Raw genomic sequence first — 17,709 nt, 5'->3', positions numbered from 1 at the left:
CTGTCAAAGACATGCACACATTACATTTAGCTTAGTACACGTATCATGCATCCCTTATGCATGCCTTATATGGTAATGTTAATGAATACTCAAGTTGATGTTAAGAAGCTAAATATGCCTGAAACCAATTTAGTACAGAAAGTACAGGCCAGGTTTTGAGTTCAAAGAGATGTTTCTGATAAACATTGGAACAATACTTCCCAGTATCTAGTGATTTCCGTGGTAGTTCCTTCAGCCAAGGGAAGGTACCGGTTTGGATGTTAGCATCAGGAGTACTTGGTTTCAGGCTTTGCTTCAACAGTTTCAGCCCTGTAAATTAATGGAACAATATCAACAGCTTCTAAAAAGAACTTGGTCTTTTTCTGTACAACTTTCAACTACAAACGAACACCAAAAGAAGAGCGAAAGAAAACAAAGCTGCAAAATAATAATGTGTAATTGTCAAGAATGTGGTGAGAAATAAAGATGAAACAAGTGACGCTCGGTTCCGACAGGCGTTCCAGAGTCGCGCCGAACCTAATTCAAGGCAAGATTTGAATTAAGTACATGAAAAGTTTGACGTCTGAAACAATTAGGAGCGACTAGATGCGCCAGATGGAGAAAGATCGACTGTCGGAGTTGAACGACTCAGGAGCGACTTACAGACATCACTCTAGTTATGAGCCAAACTCAATGCGATGTGTGTGTATGTAAATAAGTAGTGACCTTCATAAATTTGGACTGCAGTCCATGTGTTTAATGTGCGATGCAGTGCTTATAATTTGAAAGTTTTTGCAGATTTAAACCTTTCACAAACAAACCTTTCAAACAAAAATGTACAATAAATGTTCGTCCCACTGTCGTCTCAATGCAACACATGATGCAGTTTTTAAGCAGAAAACCAAGACTTCCAGTATCCATGTTGTACAGGCACAGCGCAGGTAGATACAAATTGTTCGTACGTGGCATGACGTGCAAGTAATAGGAAGCACACATGACGTGCAAGTGATAAAGCGAGCACACATGACGAGCTAGCTGTCTTCGATACGCCTTCACTTCGCACAGTACACTCTCAATCAGCTTCAATTACGTATTCTACACGGCCAGGCGTTTGCGTTTAGTTTAGGAATGCGCACGCAGCCCAGGCATCAATGCTGCACAATGCCGGCTTGTTGCTAAGATCCCATGTGTGTTTGTTTGTTTGTACACAATACTCAATGTATTAAGTTGGCCTGTCTGAAACCAAAAATCTAATAGACAATAACAATCACCACTGCTAGATGCTTTAAGATTTACATACATACCATACTAAATATCAAGTTTTGAAATACAAGAGATATTGTATGTCTGAATGACACAAAACAAGACAAATGGCTAGCTTAATAAAGCTGGTCGTAATTCACATCAAATTTTACTCAATCCGTTCAAAATGGCTGTAATTCACCGGTGTTTTTATGCATTTGGCCTATGGGCCAGATTTAGTACTTTCATTGGCAATAATGTGGTAAATCCTGTTTCAAACTTGTCAAATGTTTGTTGGCCACTGTGAGACTAATAAGCAAGTCTAATTCACAAGTAACATTCGGCAAGTTAAGCCTGGTTCATACTTCACAGTGAAGTGAAATCTGTGACGTCAACAATTAATGCACCAACGTTTATACACTGTATACTCAGTGTGTTACCTCCCGAGTGAAAGTTGGAAAAAATCACTCGGGTGGGACTCGAACCCACGACCTCCTGCTTTCTAGTGCAGATGTCTTACCACTCGACCACCGAGCTAACGGGATCGGTTGGCTGGTTCGAATCTGAGTATACAGTGTTCAAACGTCGGTGCAGGGCAAAACCTAATTTGATTTATATCACCCCGACGCAAAAAAAATTCAATCTTCTAACAATTAATGCGTTGGATATGCGTGCACCATTGTAGATGACATGAATTTCGCTTCGCACTTGCTTTCGCGTGAACTGGGCTATTCAAATACATGTACAACAAGATATATATAGGTTGGCCCAGCTGGCATCGGCAAAAATCAATTACGAATATTTTTATGCCCTATCAAGCAAAAATGTAAAGAGGTCACACTCGTCAAATGTTTGTTGGCCAATGGTTAGGGTGCACTCATGTGGCGTGGAACGTGGGTTCGAATCCTGACAGGGACGTGGTGCTGGGACGTAAAGCCGTAGGTCCCACGTGTTGTGTAATGCACGTTAAAGAACCCAATAACACTTGTTGCAAAGAGAAGGGGTTGACCGCGGTGTTTCTGGCAGTGGATGCAATATGCACCGCAGCACCTTGTATACCCTTCTAAAGGTGCTACATAATGGGTCTCATATTCTCATATACTTCATTTACCTGTCTTTGGTTGCATTCTCCCCTAGCGCTTTGCATCCTTTGGAAAAGGCGCTTTATAAATACGGCTATTACTATTATTATTATAAATACGCTATTATTATTATTATTATTATTAATGTGCATGTAATGCAATATATGCAAGTCAATTTTTAATGCAGCTTCACAGTTGTTACAAATTCATAAAATCATGTCATGCATGCGGTTAATGTGGTAACAAAGGCACAGCAGGCAAACTAATTAGAGAGAAATCATTAGCCCAGTGAAATGAACGTTATTATTGATTTCTTGTTATCTGCTCTGAAATTTGATATTGTTTATCAATTTAATAATAAAAGAGGCACACCTGTTCCTATCAATTATGAACATCATTATCGTGATTATAACCGATCCACAACAGTTTGTGTTCCTTGTGTTTGTTTACATGAATATGTACAGGTACACGTACAATCCTGGCCAAATCTCGCTGGGCCCCTACACCCCCCGGCCCCCGCTCAATGTTGTCTCTTATTGTGCGGTGTGTGCTCCGTCAGCTGGAGAGAACAACATTGACTGGGGGAGCGGGGGAGTGGGTGACCGTGGCAGGCTCAGGAAATGTCCCAACCGTTTTGTGGGTGTCTTTTTGGGGGGGGGGGGCTGTTTGTTTTACCATTATTTAATGGATTGTGTTAATAAATAAATCTGTGATGTTTAGATTATAAAGCATATCAATTTGACAATAAAATAAAGTGATCAGTCTCTTCAAAGACACTAAATGGGCCGAGAAAGTTACAATCTATGTCAAACAAGTCAAGTCACGTTGCAGGTTTATAGGTCTCTCTCAAAGACGGCTATCTCTGCTAGAACTGCAACTGCGTAGTTTACGCAATCAAGCACGCATTGCGCAGTGTTAAAAATGTTCCAAACAAGCACGCTTGTTGCTCGAATGTGTTCGAAATACGACACAGCCAATGCATGTTATGCAAGTTGACGCTCAAAATGCTGATGCATGTGGCTGGTCTGTAGGAAATGACATCATTTGAGAGAGACGTACGGTAGGCCTACCTGTGCATATGTACACATTTCCCAAGTTTCATTTCCACGTTTTCCCATTTCCCTGTTGGACGAAAAAGGGTATGAGTTTTGAAGAACTCATGGACTGCACAAAGGGCTGGAAATAATGGCTACAAATCAAAACTAGAAAGTCTAAACTAAAAAAGAGTTCACTGTACGGTACCTCAAAATTAGCTGATATAATTGTGTCATGGTTTTGGGGATTTAACTTTCGCTTGTGGTATTTACGATGGCATTCACATTCTGTATGCTGACTAAACTATGTATTAAACTCTGCACAATAAATGTCAATATTTGCATAACGGTACTACAGAAACAATGGATGAAAATGTCACAGCAACATCCAAAACCAAAAGCTGTGTTGCAACTGTGCGCATTAAACAGACACATTTAACATATGTATACATGTACCAAAAAACACTTCAGATATGATTTTCATTCATGTGGCCGTACTTAAAGCATATTCGTAAGCAACACTTATTTACATGGCACATAAGCATGCAAACAAGATAACTGAAAACACGTACATGTACATAACTTGTGAGGACAAGAGAAAGTTAAAAGGTAAAATAGCACTACACATGAAGAAGAGAAGATAAGACGATATTGTCGATATGTGCTTCAATAGTTTCCACTTTAGGGTAGCACAGTACCGTACATGTATAATAACACAAACACATGCCAGGTCCACATTGATGGTTTTACCATCATCTCTGGAAAATTTCATAGTCTAATGCAAGCATGGCTTAAAGCTATAGTCCATCATTTGCAGCCATCCAAAAAGTAACTGGCGTAATTATTGCTGAAAAACAACCTTGGTTGAAAGATAGTAAGGGAACTAAACTCCCTGTGAAATTATTCCTTCTGGGAAGCTGTCATTTTGAAGTAATCAACGAAAGAAGGCATTTCCAACGGTGATTCTTAAGAAGCACCGTAGGAAAATTTAAATTTGTAGTTCGTTTTGTTATTCAGCGCAGCGCGCACAAGTATTGGAACGACGCACACGCGCGCGCGGTTGTTATAATTCGTCGGATCAGTGCGCGACGTCGCGTATAGCTGCAATTCAAAACAATTCAAAACATGATTTAGTAACTTTTGATTTGAAATTGAGATCTTAGAATGCTGTTTTTCTCGGAATGTACAGCTGAAGCTTAGCTGAAACTTCATCAGGTTAGTTGCTCAGTATCCTTCATTAGATTTTGAACTCTCTTGTCGCTTCAAACGAACAAAATGTACAAATTACAAATGATGGACTGTAGCTTTAAGCCCTTTTCACACTAGACAAATCTCGGTGTTGACGCAGGGTTGAAAAAATGCAGCACTTCACACGTGAAGAATTTCAACCCTGCGTCAATCCCGAGATTGATTTCGCCCTGGGTTGAACTCAACCCTGCTCCAGACCGGGGTTGAGATTTTCAACCCGGGTTGACAGGGTTCAAAACAGGAGTAGGCCTAACTGAGCATGATAAGCTTGATTTGCATGAAACAAGTGTGAAACAATGCGGGGCTGAAGGCGGGATTGAAAGTCAACCCGGGGCGGCACTGGGTTCACCAAGTTGAGAGGCTTTAGTGTGAAAAGGTCTTTAGAGTTGTAAGTAGAATATGAAGGCATTAAAAACTCAATGAATCTCTCACATGCTTGTCATCACACTTTGATATGTACATGCACGTCCATGCATGTACATCTACATGTACATGCATCTTGTGTATTCATTTTCTTGATGGTCCAAACACATTCATGCATTATCCTGTATGTCCTTTAGTTTTTATGAGTAGCACTGTAAATATACATTGAACATGTATTATACATGGAAGCTCTAAGTTTTAAACCTTTTGCAATCACGACCACTCACAAGTTAGATAAGGGGGAAAAAATTCATATTCACGTAAATTGAGCATACAGAACACATGCCAAACAACAAGACATCTGAAACAGGCACTGATAAATTATGCATATCATTACAGGACTATAGTGTACCGGTACCTTGTGGTCTAATTGCCCAGAGTATCTTCATACGGTGGACTCCGTTGGTAATGCCTGCATCAGTCTTCAGATGGTCATCGGTGATAAATGGCAAGAGGCTGAAATCAATCCCACAATGCACCAGGTTATGGGTGTACTGAGGATACTCTGGCCCCAGGCGTTTCAGCCACTCGCCAAGCTCCCGATCGCCGCTGTTGGAATTGGACTTTAGACGAGCTAGCTCACGTACGAACCTGCGCAATAGAAAATTGAAATGAGTTTTTAAATAATTTTTAATGAATATCTTATGTCAAAGGTGGTTCACAAATATTGGCATCAAAGTTGTGCATGCTGAGCTACAGGGGGAGTCAGAATGATCTCAACCTAAATTAAAGAAAATTTAATATTAAAAACATGTAGCAATTATCAAAACAAGTGCAAATGAGATGTGTTATAGGCTGATATTTTGGACATATTTGTTGAAAGTTTCATATAAATCCATTGTACATATGTACCATTGTGAAGAAAAGCACTAGCACAGAACACATATGCTGAAAATTACACTTGGGAGTTCCATGGTCTTTTCATGTATTTCATGTCACTGATACCGATATAGGCTATGCTGAATGTTACATGTGTAGACACTGCATGCGTACTCTTACGTATGTATGTATAAGTATACATTGTACATGTACATTAATGTATGTGCATATGGAATGAAAACAAGGTTGAATTATGTTCCGACTTAGAACATTAATGCCTAGTGTCTCATCCACAATGCGAGAATAGGTCGTCTGTGACATTTGAGTAACATAATCATCCCCTCGACAGTTGCAGACAGAGAAATATTCCCAAGTTTAGTGTTCCTGATCTGAGTGTACACGTACATTAAGCATTCCTGTCAGGTATAGGCCCACACTGTACATTTTGATTTACCTGTTTTTATGCACGTATCAGGAACTTATTTTAATACGGCAAACCGATTCTGAATGCATGGGTTGGTCAAATTCTCACGTCAAGGTCATGCATTGTAGCTCAAATTACATGTCAACATGTGTATGTGTAAATTGCAAACTAATTATGAGCTAAATTAAGTTTATACGTATGTATACACACATGGACAAGCAATCCAAACAAACTATACATGTTTGCTTTAATTGAGACTGACTGTCACTCTACTATTTGAGGAATGAATGCCATTCAAAGGTTGAAGGTTTTGACATTTTGAGGCCAAGATACATGTACACTACAGCTTCAATTGAGAGTTTGAATATGTAACGTAATTATCCCTCCAAATCCTTACCTTCAATATAGTGTAAATGTAGGCTGAAGATCATCTTGTAATTTTGATTGTTCCTTAAATATTTGAGAAACAGCCCTGTATCATTTATTGCAAAATATTCACCAAAATTATTGTTACAAATTTTCAAAGTTTCATGACTCCAAAGTCACGTTTTGCATTACCCTCCCCCGTGAGTTTTGGTACATTTACATGTATGGAGTTATTTTTTTGGGTACATTTATGTTTCATGACTGACTTCGAGCAATCGATCTAGCCCACATGTATAATTTGTGACAGTATAAATTTGACTCTAAAGAGGAGTCGTGACATTAGGGAGACATTGAAATGTCTCCTTATTCTAACTAAGCTACAGCTTATGACAAAAAACATATCTCCTTAAGGGTACATACAATATACATTTAATTAATGCACAACTAAAAAAAAGAGCTCATGCTGAGCATGCCTACATGTACAAGTACAAGACCATTTTTCAAGTTAGTCAGTTTTATTCCTGAATTAAGTACGAATTTTGGCATTTCAATCAAACTACACATGTATATTATACACAAATATGACATGATGACACTATCATGTGAAGCATTTAACTAACACAAATATTCATGTATATATGATATGCTGAATATCTACTAAACTGGAAATCTGATGAATATAATCTACCTAAATGTCATGTTATAGCATCATGACATTACTTTGAAATCAATTTTGAAAACTCTCTGCACAGTATCTACATGTACATGTACATGCTTGAAAAATAACTTCAAATTTGTTTTTCAATGTCCTTCATAGTCATAAAGGGATGCACAAAGCAAGGATGAAAGGTATAGTCCATCATTTGTAATTTGTGCATTTTGTTTGTTTGAAGCAACAAAGTGCCCAAGATCCAAAGAAGGGTACTGAACAACTAACCTGATGAAGTTTCAGCTCAGCTTCAGCAGTATATTCCGAGAAAAACAACATTCTAGGATCTCGATTTCAAATCAGAAGTTGCTGAATCATGTTTTGAATTGGGCCAGAATTCAGCGTCCGAGACACTGAGCCGATTGCAGCTACGCAATGTCGCGCACTGATCCGACGAATAACAGCAACTGCGCGCGCGTGTGTGTCGTGCTAATGCTTGTGCGCGCTTCGCCGAATAACAAAACGAACTACTAATTTGAATTTCCTACGGTGCTTCTGAAGAAGTACAGTTGGAAAGGCCTTCTGTTGTTGATTTCTTCAAAATGACAGCTTGCCACAGAGAAAAATTTCACAGGGAGTTTTAGTCCCTTACTATCTTTCAACCAAGTATGTTTTTCAACAATAATTATGCCAGTTACTTTTTGGATAGCTGCAAATGATGGACTCTGGCTTTAAGCCTCGGAAGAATCTGGGTACCTTTGAGACACTGTTCAGGCTGTTTTTGACATCCACTTTCAGGGGTGGATCAAGCTCTGGCTCGAGTCAAGGGTAAAGATGGGACTTTGCATTTAATTCAGTAAACGTTTATCAATACCACGCAGGGACGGCAGGGTGTAAACGTTTAAACATTTAGCCACTTTACAAAAGCTCGACACCTGCCCCAGTACAAATGCACTCGTGTTTAAAAAATTATCAACATCTTCTTTACAGCACAAAGAGCATTGATCTTACACCAGCGGCATGTTGAAAACATAAAACAATACATTGTATACATTAATTGTAAATAAGTGACACAATAGACAACCAGCAGTCAACATGCATGTAAACTTAAACTGCCAGGAATGTGATACTAACATAGGTGTGGGAGAAATTAGAGATTTCAAAATCCGGTCATCCTATTGTTTTTTTCTTTTATTTCAAACCAAACGCTAGTTATCCGATTTCACCGGAAGTTCCCATTAACCCTAACTCCCTAGGCCTTTTTGCTAGGATGTACATGTAGCCTCAGTCCTGCAAAATCCTCCAAGTGGCCTCATGGAAAAATAGCATATAGCCTCAATTCTGCAAATTCCCCCATTATTTCTTGAATATGGTCTGTGGAGGGGTGACCACTGCCTGAATCCTGCAAAATCCTGCGGCAGTGACTGCCAATATGTTGAGGCTTGGCCAGTGACATCCTGGAGCAGTGCGGAGGATTTCAAGCATAATCCAGCCTATATTTATGCATGGCTGAGCAAAAATAAAACACAAGGTCCGGCCCAAGACCTTGACAAAGTGCAACCTACGAAATCAGTAACGCACTTTTGCCATGTAACCTCAATCCTCCAAATTCCTCCACTTTGGCAAAGAGGATTTTGAAGGATTCAGGGCGGTTAGGGTTCATAATCACAGTCATGCCAACAAAAAATGCCGAGTGATGTGCCTACTTGTACTACATGCACATGTATTTTGGCTGTCAAATAAAACTCAGCTCCTTTGATAAGGCCTAAGAAAATGCATTCTCATATTCCATATACTACAAGGAGTACCCGAAGTCCAGACGCTGCCTGCCTGCCTGGCCTTTTGTATCTTTTTGGCCAATTGCCAAAATTCCCATTTTCTTGCAAAATTTTGGTTCATTTATTGGCAGTGCATATTTGGCTTTTCCGTGATGTGCGGAAAAGCCTTTGTTTTTGTTCAGATTTTTTAGGCATTCTTCTTTTGCATATTTGGTTTTTTCGCGATGTGCGGAAAAAAGCCTTTGTTTTTGTTCAGATTTTTTAGGCATTCTTCTTCTTTTTTAGTTCTATCCCAAATTCCATAGACTTTGTACACAATTTTTCTACCCTCAACTTTCGACACTTTGAATGCTTAGCAAATCAATAGAACTTTAACAAATCAATCCTAAAAATGCTACAGTACCTTCGCTTCAGCAGACTACTCTCCATCTCAATATCTCGGATGAGTTCTTCTTCCGTTATGGTCAACAACAGGTCCCCATCCACCCTGTGGCGTTCAAATGCCGGGCAGAACTGTGCAAAGCCAATGTTCTTGACCCACATTTGGACCTCCTTGACCGTCCAGCAAGAGATGTTGAAGGAGAGCTTGGCAGGGATGTCTTCGCCGATGGTACGTAGGGCTTGAATGCACAACTTGGATGCTATCTCGTTGTTGGAAGAGGCTACGCGACGCAGGGCAGGAATGACCATAATCTCGTGAAAAATCTGCATTTAAAAACATGAGAAACATTTCAAACATCTCCGATGTGAACAGAATTTTCCAAGAAATTTACTTGTCATAGGGGGAGAATATGGCGAGAAACCCTGAACAACACCTTCAATATGAAGAGCTATCAGTTAAAATATCTCAAGGTCAAACAGCCTCAGAGTCTGTGGTTGCCAACTGCAAAAGGGTACAACAGTTACACTGTTCAATAGGATTAGCTCACATTGTCTCAAAATTGGCAGTTTGTGCACTGGTGTATTTGGCCCAATGCAACCAGGTCCCACAGACTTTTTCACCAGCTGCAGTGTGTTGTGTCTGGCAGAGTCAGCACTTTTACTACGTCCATAAAAGAAGTAATCTTTTGAGAAATTTTCTGATCCTGTGTACTATTTTTTAAAGACACCAACCTTCATTTACCATTGTTTAGTTATAAGAATGAATAGGCCTGAGACCTGATAACGTTACGCTGTGTTAGCATGTGTGCTTTCTTAAGTGGTTGACAGACCCAACTTCACCTGGCGTCCTGACTTCGCTCCCATAAGAAAGCCCATATGTAAACAAAGCCATTACGCCATTAGGTCTCAGGTCTATTGAAAACTTGTCAGTGGTCTGTTCTTTTCCAGACATTATACCCACAAGTACAGCGGTAGAAAAATGTAAGAATCTAATCAACCATCGAGTGGATCACTTAATTTCAAGATGAGAAATGCACTACAGGTTTTATTAGCGTTCTTTGATAACACCTACCTTGGTCCTGCCTTGCTCCTTCTTGATGGCGGCCTCCATAGCAAAATGAAACGCGGCAAGACATTGCGCCTCTCTCCTTGTGCTATCCAGCAGCGGCATCAAGCGCTGTAACCACTGCTCAGAACGCCCCTGGGAGTGCGCCTTGTCACTTTTACCAAAGGTCAGGGGGTCATGGGTTGTTACAAAGGGCTCTACAAGATCAAGCGTGCCCGAGTTCACAACACACTTCTCCACATCCTGATTAGCTGACAGAACCGCCACGGCTAGACAGGCGTAGTAGCGGATGCTGTGATCGCTGCTATTAGCCAACGGAAACAGCCACTCGGAGGCACGCTGATCAACCATCTTCTGCTGGTTAGCTGGTCCCCCGTACATAGCACAGTTTGCCAGGGCAGCCGCACAGTGTCGCAGAGTGATATTATCGCTCATGCGGCAGGTGTAAACGACAGCCGTCAATCCACCCCAATCAATCACCTTTGCGCAGGTCTCTTCAGAATGCTTGAACAGATTCTCCAACAGACCCATCCCGATTTGAAGTAAGGTTGGCTCCTTGCGGGAACAAGCCAGCTTTACAACGGAATCTAGCCCATGCTTCACTACATAGTCCCGATTATCAGCCGTCATGACCTGTTCCAGGAGCCTTGCAGAATTGACCTGCAATGCCTTGTCATCTGACTTGCAGTTCTTCAATAGAATGTCCAATCCTCCTTCAGTGCGTAGATTGTCACTAATACTACAGGCCAGGTCCCGGCCATACTTGGGCGTGCTCCAGGCATCATCCACCATACGATACAGCTGTTGTGTGGCTTCTACAACCCTTTCAGCATCCTCCTCCTGCATTCTTCGGATGACGTCATTAGCCAGAAGAATAGTACTCTCCATCTTGCCTTCATTCGCTGACGCGGCAGTCGCTTCTTGCGGAGATAGGGAGGACATGATTTTTTTAAACTTGCCACTACGTCTGTAGCTGCCTCGGAATCTGTCTCGCTCTGGCCTTGGTTCGTCTCTCTCTCCAGATAACTCCACCTGGGATATTTCAACGTAGCTAGCCTCTTCTTCTCGGTGTTCGGCTTTCATTTCATAACCTGACCCCCTGCTTCCTTTACCATCAGCTGATTTCTGCATGTAAGCATCAGACAGGCCCTTGGAGCCTGGTGGATTCAGCAGTCTTTCTTTCGTCTCCTCATTGACACGATGAGGGGGCTTGTTGTCTTCCTCTCCAACAAACTTCTCTGCTTCTTGAGTAGCCAGATCTGGCTTGAGTGAACGCTTCCTTCCACCGCTAAGTGACTGTTCAGAGCTGCTGGGTTTATTGTGGGACCGCCTCTTACTGGAGTTGTTCCCCATAAAGAGGACTCCAAGGACGTCTGTTAATACTTCTTGGTATCTCAACAGCTGCAGCAAGCAGTATTAAGTAGATTTCTCAATGAAGGTATCTTCAGAAATACCTGTGTGAGTGAAAAAAAAATGTGTTCAGGCCATGACGTAATGTTTACTTAGCTATTAACAGTACATTAGGTGCCGATGCTAACTTAACCCTAACCTACCTGAATATCTTCTTTGCATAACCGAAAGATTTTGAAGGATTGAGGTCATTTGAAAATTATTAGTACAGGAGGATTTTAGGCCAAAAAAAAGTCTCCGGTTTCTGATGTGCGAGCGCATCGCCATAGCCATGCGCGTTGGCAAAATTAAAATGGTATTTGTATTATGTGGCCTCTCTAGGCTCCCATACATTGTGCACCAAATTTAGTTGGGCGCCATTTGCAGATGGTGATGTCATTTTGTAATTGTGCGTCTGGAAGCCATACTGAGGGAGCAATGGTCATGTATCTGTAACCTGAAAACGCTTTTTACTTAGCACAATGTGTAAGGGAGCAGACTAATGACCAGCCTGGCAGCTCATGCAAGATATCGATGTCGCTGTATGGTCTGACGTTACCGTTTTCTCTGATATTTGTCTTAACTATCCAAATTTCATGAAGAATGTTTGTGTCGGTCGAGATCGTAAGTGGCTGCATAATTATCAAGCCTTATGGCCTTACTGAGGTCACCTCAAGCTCCAACCTGAAGAATATTTGTGAGAGTTTTAAGGAGATCAAAGCATCATCTGCAACATCAGCGGACATTTGAAGGGAAAAAAAAGTAGTGGAAAAAAAGGATTGAGGGCGTATTGCAAATTAACATGATTATTCTTTGGCAGACGACTGAGGTATGCATGCATGCCCCATATGACACTAGATGAAACTTGAGGATTGAGGCAATTGCTAGTTTCGCTAAAAAATGATTCTGGAAATTCAGGATATTGTTTCGGTTTTGCGGTAACACCATGTGGTAATAACTACTGCTTAGAAGATATTAGTTCTGAGAAGAACTTGTCCTGCTTATTATCAACTTGCTAAGTAGTTTTTTTGTTCTGTTTAGAACAGTCCTGCTGTAAGTCCTAAAAGAACTTGTCTTTGGTCTCAACGTTTCGACTAGCCTGCTCTAGTCATCGTCAGGAGACTGAAGAAAGTTGGAGATGCTACTCCTTAAGTAGGGTTTGTTAGGATTAGGAGTGCTTGCTGGGCATGCCCTGCTCGCTCGGGTGTGTCAGTTGGTTGTGAGCCATGGGCATTGTGTTGAGGGATGCCCGCTGAGCGTCCTGCTCGCTCGACTGTGTCAGTTGGCTGTGAGCCTTGGGCATTGTGTTGAGGGATGCCCGCTGAGCGTCCTGCTCGCTCAGGTGTGTCAGTTGGCTGTGAGCCACGGGTGTTGCAACTTGGAATAACTGAATGCCATATGTGGCTTATGAAGTAGCCGATATCTTGTGGGACAGTGTCATGTTTGTGGATCTCAATAGCTTCTCTGATACGACGGGTGTACCAGTGTTTCTCTGGGGCTATGATTTCCGCTTGTTCCCAATCAACAACATGATCCAGATCAGCAGAGTGTTTGACAATTGCCGATTTGTCAAGTTCCCCTCTGCGGCCGTGAGCTATGTGTTCTTTAAGCCTGGTAGTGAGGTCTCTGCCAGTCTCGCCAATGTACACTTTGCCACATGAGCAAGGAATTCGGTAAACTCCTGCTTGACCTCTCGGGTTGTGCTTGTCTTTGTGGGTGTACAATTTCGTTTCGAGTTTATTGCGAGTTCGGTAGTAGACCTTAATATTGGCTTCACGGAGGATTCGCTGGATCTTGTGTGATGCATGGCCAATATACGGAAGGACTGGATGTTATGAAATTCAGGATGTTACCGGTACTTGCTTTATACATTCATCTGTGTAAATGGGCAAGCATCCAATTGAAATTTCGTGACAATTAGATTTCTGACTAGACAAGTGGTCTTTCCACTTATTGTAAATTGCTTCTTTTCAGAGCTGCTTTCGGAAAGGGATTTTTTTAATTTGTGGAGTTCTGTTGCCTCATGGTCTGGTGCATTGAGAGTATGATCTTATGGGGAAATCTGCAAGTCATGGGCAGAGTTGTAACGAGTCACTGATTTTTGTGACTTGAGTCGAGTCGAGTCATTTTAAAGAAGTGACTCGAGTCGAGTCGAGTCATTAGGTCAACAAGGTCGAGTCGAGTCGAGTCGAGTCACAGAGTGTGGTCGAGTCGAGTCGAGTCGAGTCGAGTCAAGTATTTAGCTCGAGTCAATTCGAGTCACAAATATTTGAACACTAAATTACAATAAAAAGCAACAAACACAAGAGAGAAAGAATACAAGGCACCAGTCTATTACGGAAATCCAAAGACATAAAGTATGCTGTATGGTACCCAACCAACAGTTTCCATTGCTAGCTCACGTCACAGATAAGAAGATGTGAAACTTCGGTCTTATAACCGGTTTGGCTTCGGGTCTAGATTTTGTTGTTCGCTGATCGCTGACAACGTTAAAACCTAATTGCATTATACAAAACTGTTTCTGATTATTTAAAGGTGGGCCCGTCCGTATCCATTTTTTTGTGTGAAATCGGGACATGAATTTAGCCAGCGTTCCACCAAGAACTTCAAAATCGCCCGAAACCAATGATGAAACCACGGATTGAGAAATGCGTTTTAAGTCTGGTTCCGGGTTTAGCATTACATGCTATAGAACCACAAGGTGGGAGTCCGCGACACGGTGTATGTGTGTTGTTTCATTATGGAGGAAGGAAACAGACTGCCGCTGTATATAAACGTACATTATTCGCGAACATTAACGTGACGTGAACAAAAACTGGCAACGCGAACGGCGCAGCGTAAGTCATTGCAAATATTTTTCGCAAGTAAGTTTTGCTTTTATTTTGGGACTCGAGTCTTATTAGCCTTCCTCGAGTCGAGTCGAGTCATTCTGATGAGGGACTCGAGTCGAGTCGAGTCATTTGCTCGCAGTGACTCGAGTCGAGTCGAGTCATTTACCCGTCGGGACTCGAGTCGAGTCGAGTCGCCAAAAAATGTGACTCGAGTCGGACTCGAGTCGAGTCATTGACTCAAGTCATTACAACTCTGGTCATGGGTTCGAGTCCAGCCTGGGTTAGTGGTATGTGCCAGTCACCTTGTCACTCATTGTTTCTCCCCACCCAGGAGAATGAGTAGAGATAGTTATTGTGGTTGATTTTAGCTGCTTTGCGACAAAATGGCAGCATTGAGCTGTTTACTCCCCAGGGAGATGAGATGGTCTTTGGAATATTTTCATTGCCCTGGTGAGCAGGGGTAATGATATTGTACTACATACGCCATGATAACCTGTCTGGTTGAAACAATATGTACATGTACGTGCGCTATGTAATTCACATTATTATTTACATCAGGCTTCCAGTGGTAAAAATAAATCGGCGTATTGTATGCTTGCGGAAAAAGTACCCGGATGACTGAAATTTTACATCAGTAAAAGTACTCGGATGAGGGCAATATTATTTTTTATTTTGTCATCCGGGAATTTTCACGAATTTCACTGGTTCCCACTTAGTCAAGAACGTAGAAACTCATACTTGTCAACCAGACAACAGAGGGTACCAGGCAGTACTTCACACGTAGATGCAGCGGGCATTGGGGAATAGACACACTGTTGTCAACGACCACAAATAGCTTCTTTAAGAGGCGTGAAATTTGCTTCAGTAAGCAAAGAATAATTTACCGAAACATGAGAAATAAAGACAGTTTCGTGAATCGTTTTCTTGTGGGTGAAGTCAGCTTGATATAAATAATAATATTGGATGGCTTTTTGGGGGGGATACAAGAATATATTGCACTTGCTATAACAATATTCAACGAGTGCAATATTGTTACAGCCTGTGCAACATATTCTTGTATCCCCCTCAAAGTCATTTAATATTACATTTATCTCCTTTTCCCAATACGCAGCCTACATGGGCCAAGCTAGCCACAGGAAATTGTTGATCAGGTGGCTACAGACTGTTCAATCCCCTCATATATACATTTAATTACCACACAGGGTCATAGACCCACGATAATTGGACACAACTCCCATACCATCTTCTAAACAGCAGTCTCAGGTAAAAAAATAACAGCGTTGCTGTTGAAACCCCTCAGCCAGAGTCAGGTTATCATCCGGGAACCATTAACATTTAACTCACCACGGTGACCTTGACCTTTGACCTTTTGACCCCAAAACCAATCCCAACTTGCCTACTCCCAAGGGCAACACCCTACCAAAGTTAGACATAAAAATCTTATTTCTAACTCAAGTTATCATCCGGAAACCATTTACCTTGAATTCACCATGCTGACCTTGACCTTTGACCTTGTGACCCCAAAACCAATCCCAACTTGCCTACTCCCAAGAGTAACCCTCTACAAAAGTTAGACCCCAAAATCTCATTTCTAACTCAATTATCATCCTGTAACCATTTATCTTTAACTCACCATGGTGACCTTGACCTTTGACCTTTTGACCCCAAAACCAATCCCAACTTGCCTAACACCAAGGGCAACCCTCTACCAAAGTTAGACACCAAAATCTCATTTCTAACTCAAGTTATCATCAGGAAACCATTTACCTTTAACTCACCACGGTGACCTTGACCTTTGACCTTTTGACCTCAAAACCAATCCCAACTTGCCTACTCCCAAGGGTAACCCTCTACCAAAGTTAGACACCAAAATCTCATTTCTAACTCAAGTTATCATCCGGAAACCATTTACCTTTAACTCACCATGGTGACCTTGACCTTTGACCTTTTGACCCCAAAACCAATCCCAACTTGCCTACTCCCAAGGGCAACCCTCTACCAAAGTTAGACACCAAAATATCATTTCTAACTCAAGTTATCATCCGGAAACCATTTACCTTTAACTCACCACGGTGACCTTGACCTTTGACCTTTTGACCTCAAAACCAATCCCAACTTGCCTACTCCCAAGGGCAACCCCCTACCGAAGTTACAACCCCAAACGACATTTTAAACTCAAGTTATCATCCGGAAACCAAGCTACCCGGACGGACGGACGGACGGACGGACATACATCCGGACGGACGGACGCCCTAGGCGATGACAATACCCCTCGAGCCTCTCGGCTGAGGGGTAAAAAACTGCATAATTGATTACCTCTGCACAAAATAGTATTGTTTAAATTGCGAACATGTACAATTAAAAATGTACTACATGTAGTTACATTTTGTACTTTTTCCTTAAAAGTGTAGATACATGTAATTACAAAATGTACAAAAAACGTAATCTTTCAAAAAATATATTGTTCACGTTCCATTTAAATGCTCCAACATACAATGTATCACAAATAAAAACAATTGGCACTTAGATTTTCAAAAATACAGTTTTCATTTTATGTTTATTCCTGTTGGTTATGCTTATTATTTAATATTAAGAGGTGACTATGCATTATATGGTACCTGCATGCATTTCAGGTACACAGAGATGACTGATTCCATAGTTTATACATTTTTATGACAATTTTACGACAAGTAAATTCTTTGAAATTCTTGAAATAAACACAAATTCATCCGTAGTTGCACTATGTGAATGTCATACATGTACAAGTCTATAAACATGAACATGCAGCAGTTTCTGTTTCCACAACTATGTACATTTGTACATGTACATGTACCTTGTATGTTTGTAGTGGCTGTTCAGTTCAAACTACGTATAGTTCACTAAAATGATGCGGATATTTCAACACAAGGAAGTGTACATTGCAAACAAAAAAATACATGTTAAATAATATTCAATATTCTAATGGTAGTTATCCTGTAAAAAAAATAATAAGCTCGAT

General features: G+C 41.1%; 1 protein-coding gene across 2 annotated transcripts in view; it reads right to left on the bottom strand.

Annotated features, from left to right (window-relative positions):
• LOC119727017 (NAD(+) hydrolase SARM1-like) overlaps positions 1-17,709 on the bottom strand; it is a 33,883-nt gene that overhangs the window by 12,610 nt on the left and 3,564 nt on the right. Inside the window, exons 2-5 of one of the 2 annotated variants that reach the window (XM_038198900.1) lie at positions 10,498-11,945; positions 9,448-9,749; positions 5,367-5,599; positions 202-309 (exon numbers count right to left, since the gene is read on the bottom strand). In XM_038198900.1, coding sequence (XP_038054828.1) covers positions 202-309; positions 5,367-5,599; positions 9,448-9,749; positions 10,498-11,844 — 1,990 coding nt within the window. In that variant the 5' untranslated portion in view covers positions 11,845-11,945. The remainder of the gene's footprint in view (positions 1-201; positions 310-5,366; positions 5,600-9,447; positions 9,750-10,497; positions 11,946-17,709) is intronic. The other variant, XM_038198901.1, reaches the window with a different exon arrangement.

This window comes from Patiria miniata, unplaced genomic scaffold (genome assembly GCF_015706575.1).
Source record: "Patiria miniata isolate m_02_andy unplaced genomic scaffold, ASM1570657v1 HiC_scaffold_2, whole genome shotgun sequence".
NCBI classification, from domain to species: Eukaryota; Metazoa; Echinodermata; class Asteroidea; order Valvatida; family Asterinidae; genus Patiria; species Patiria miniata.
Note: the sequence above shows the minus strand (reverse complement) of the source record. Positions and strands in the feature narration are given on the sequence as shown.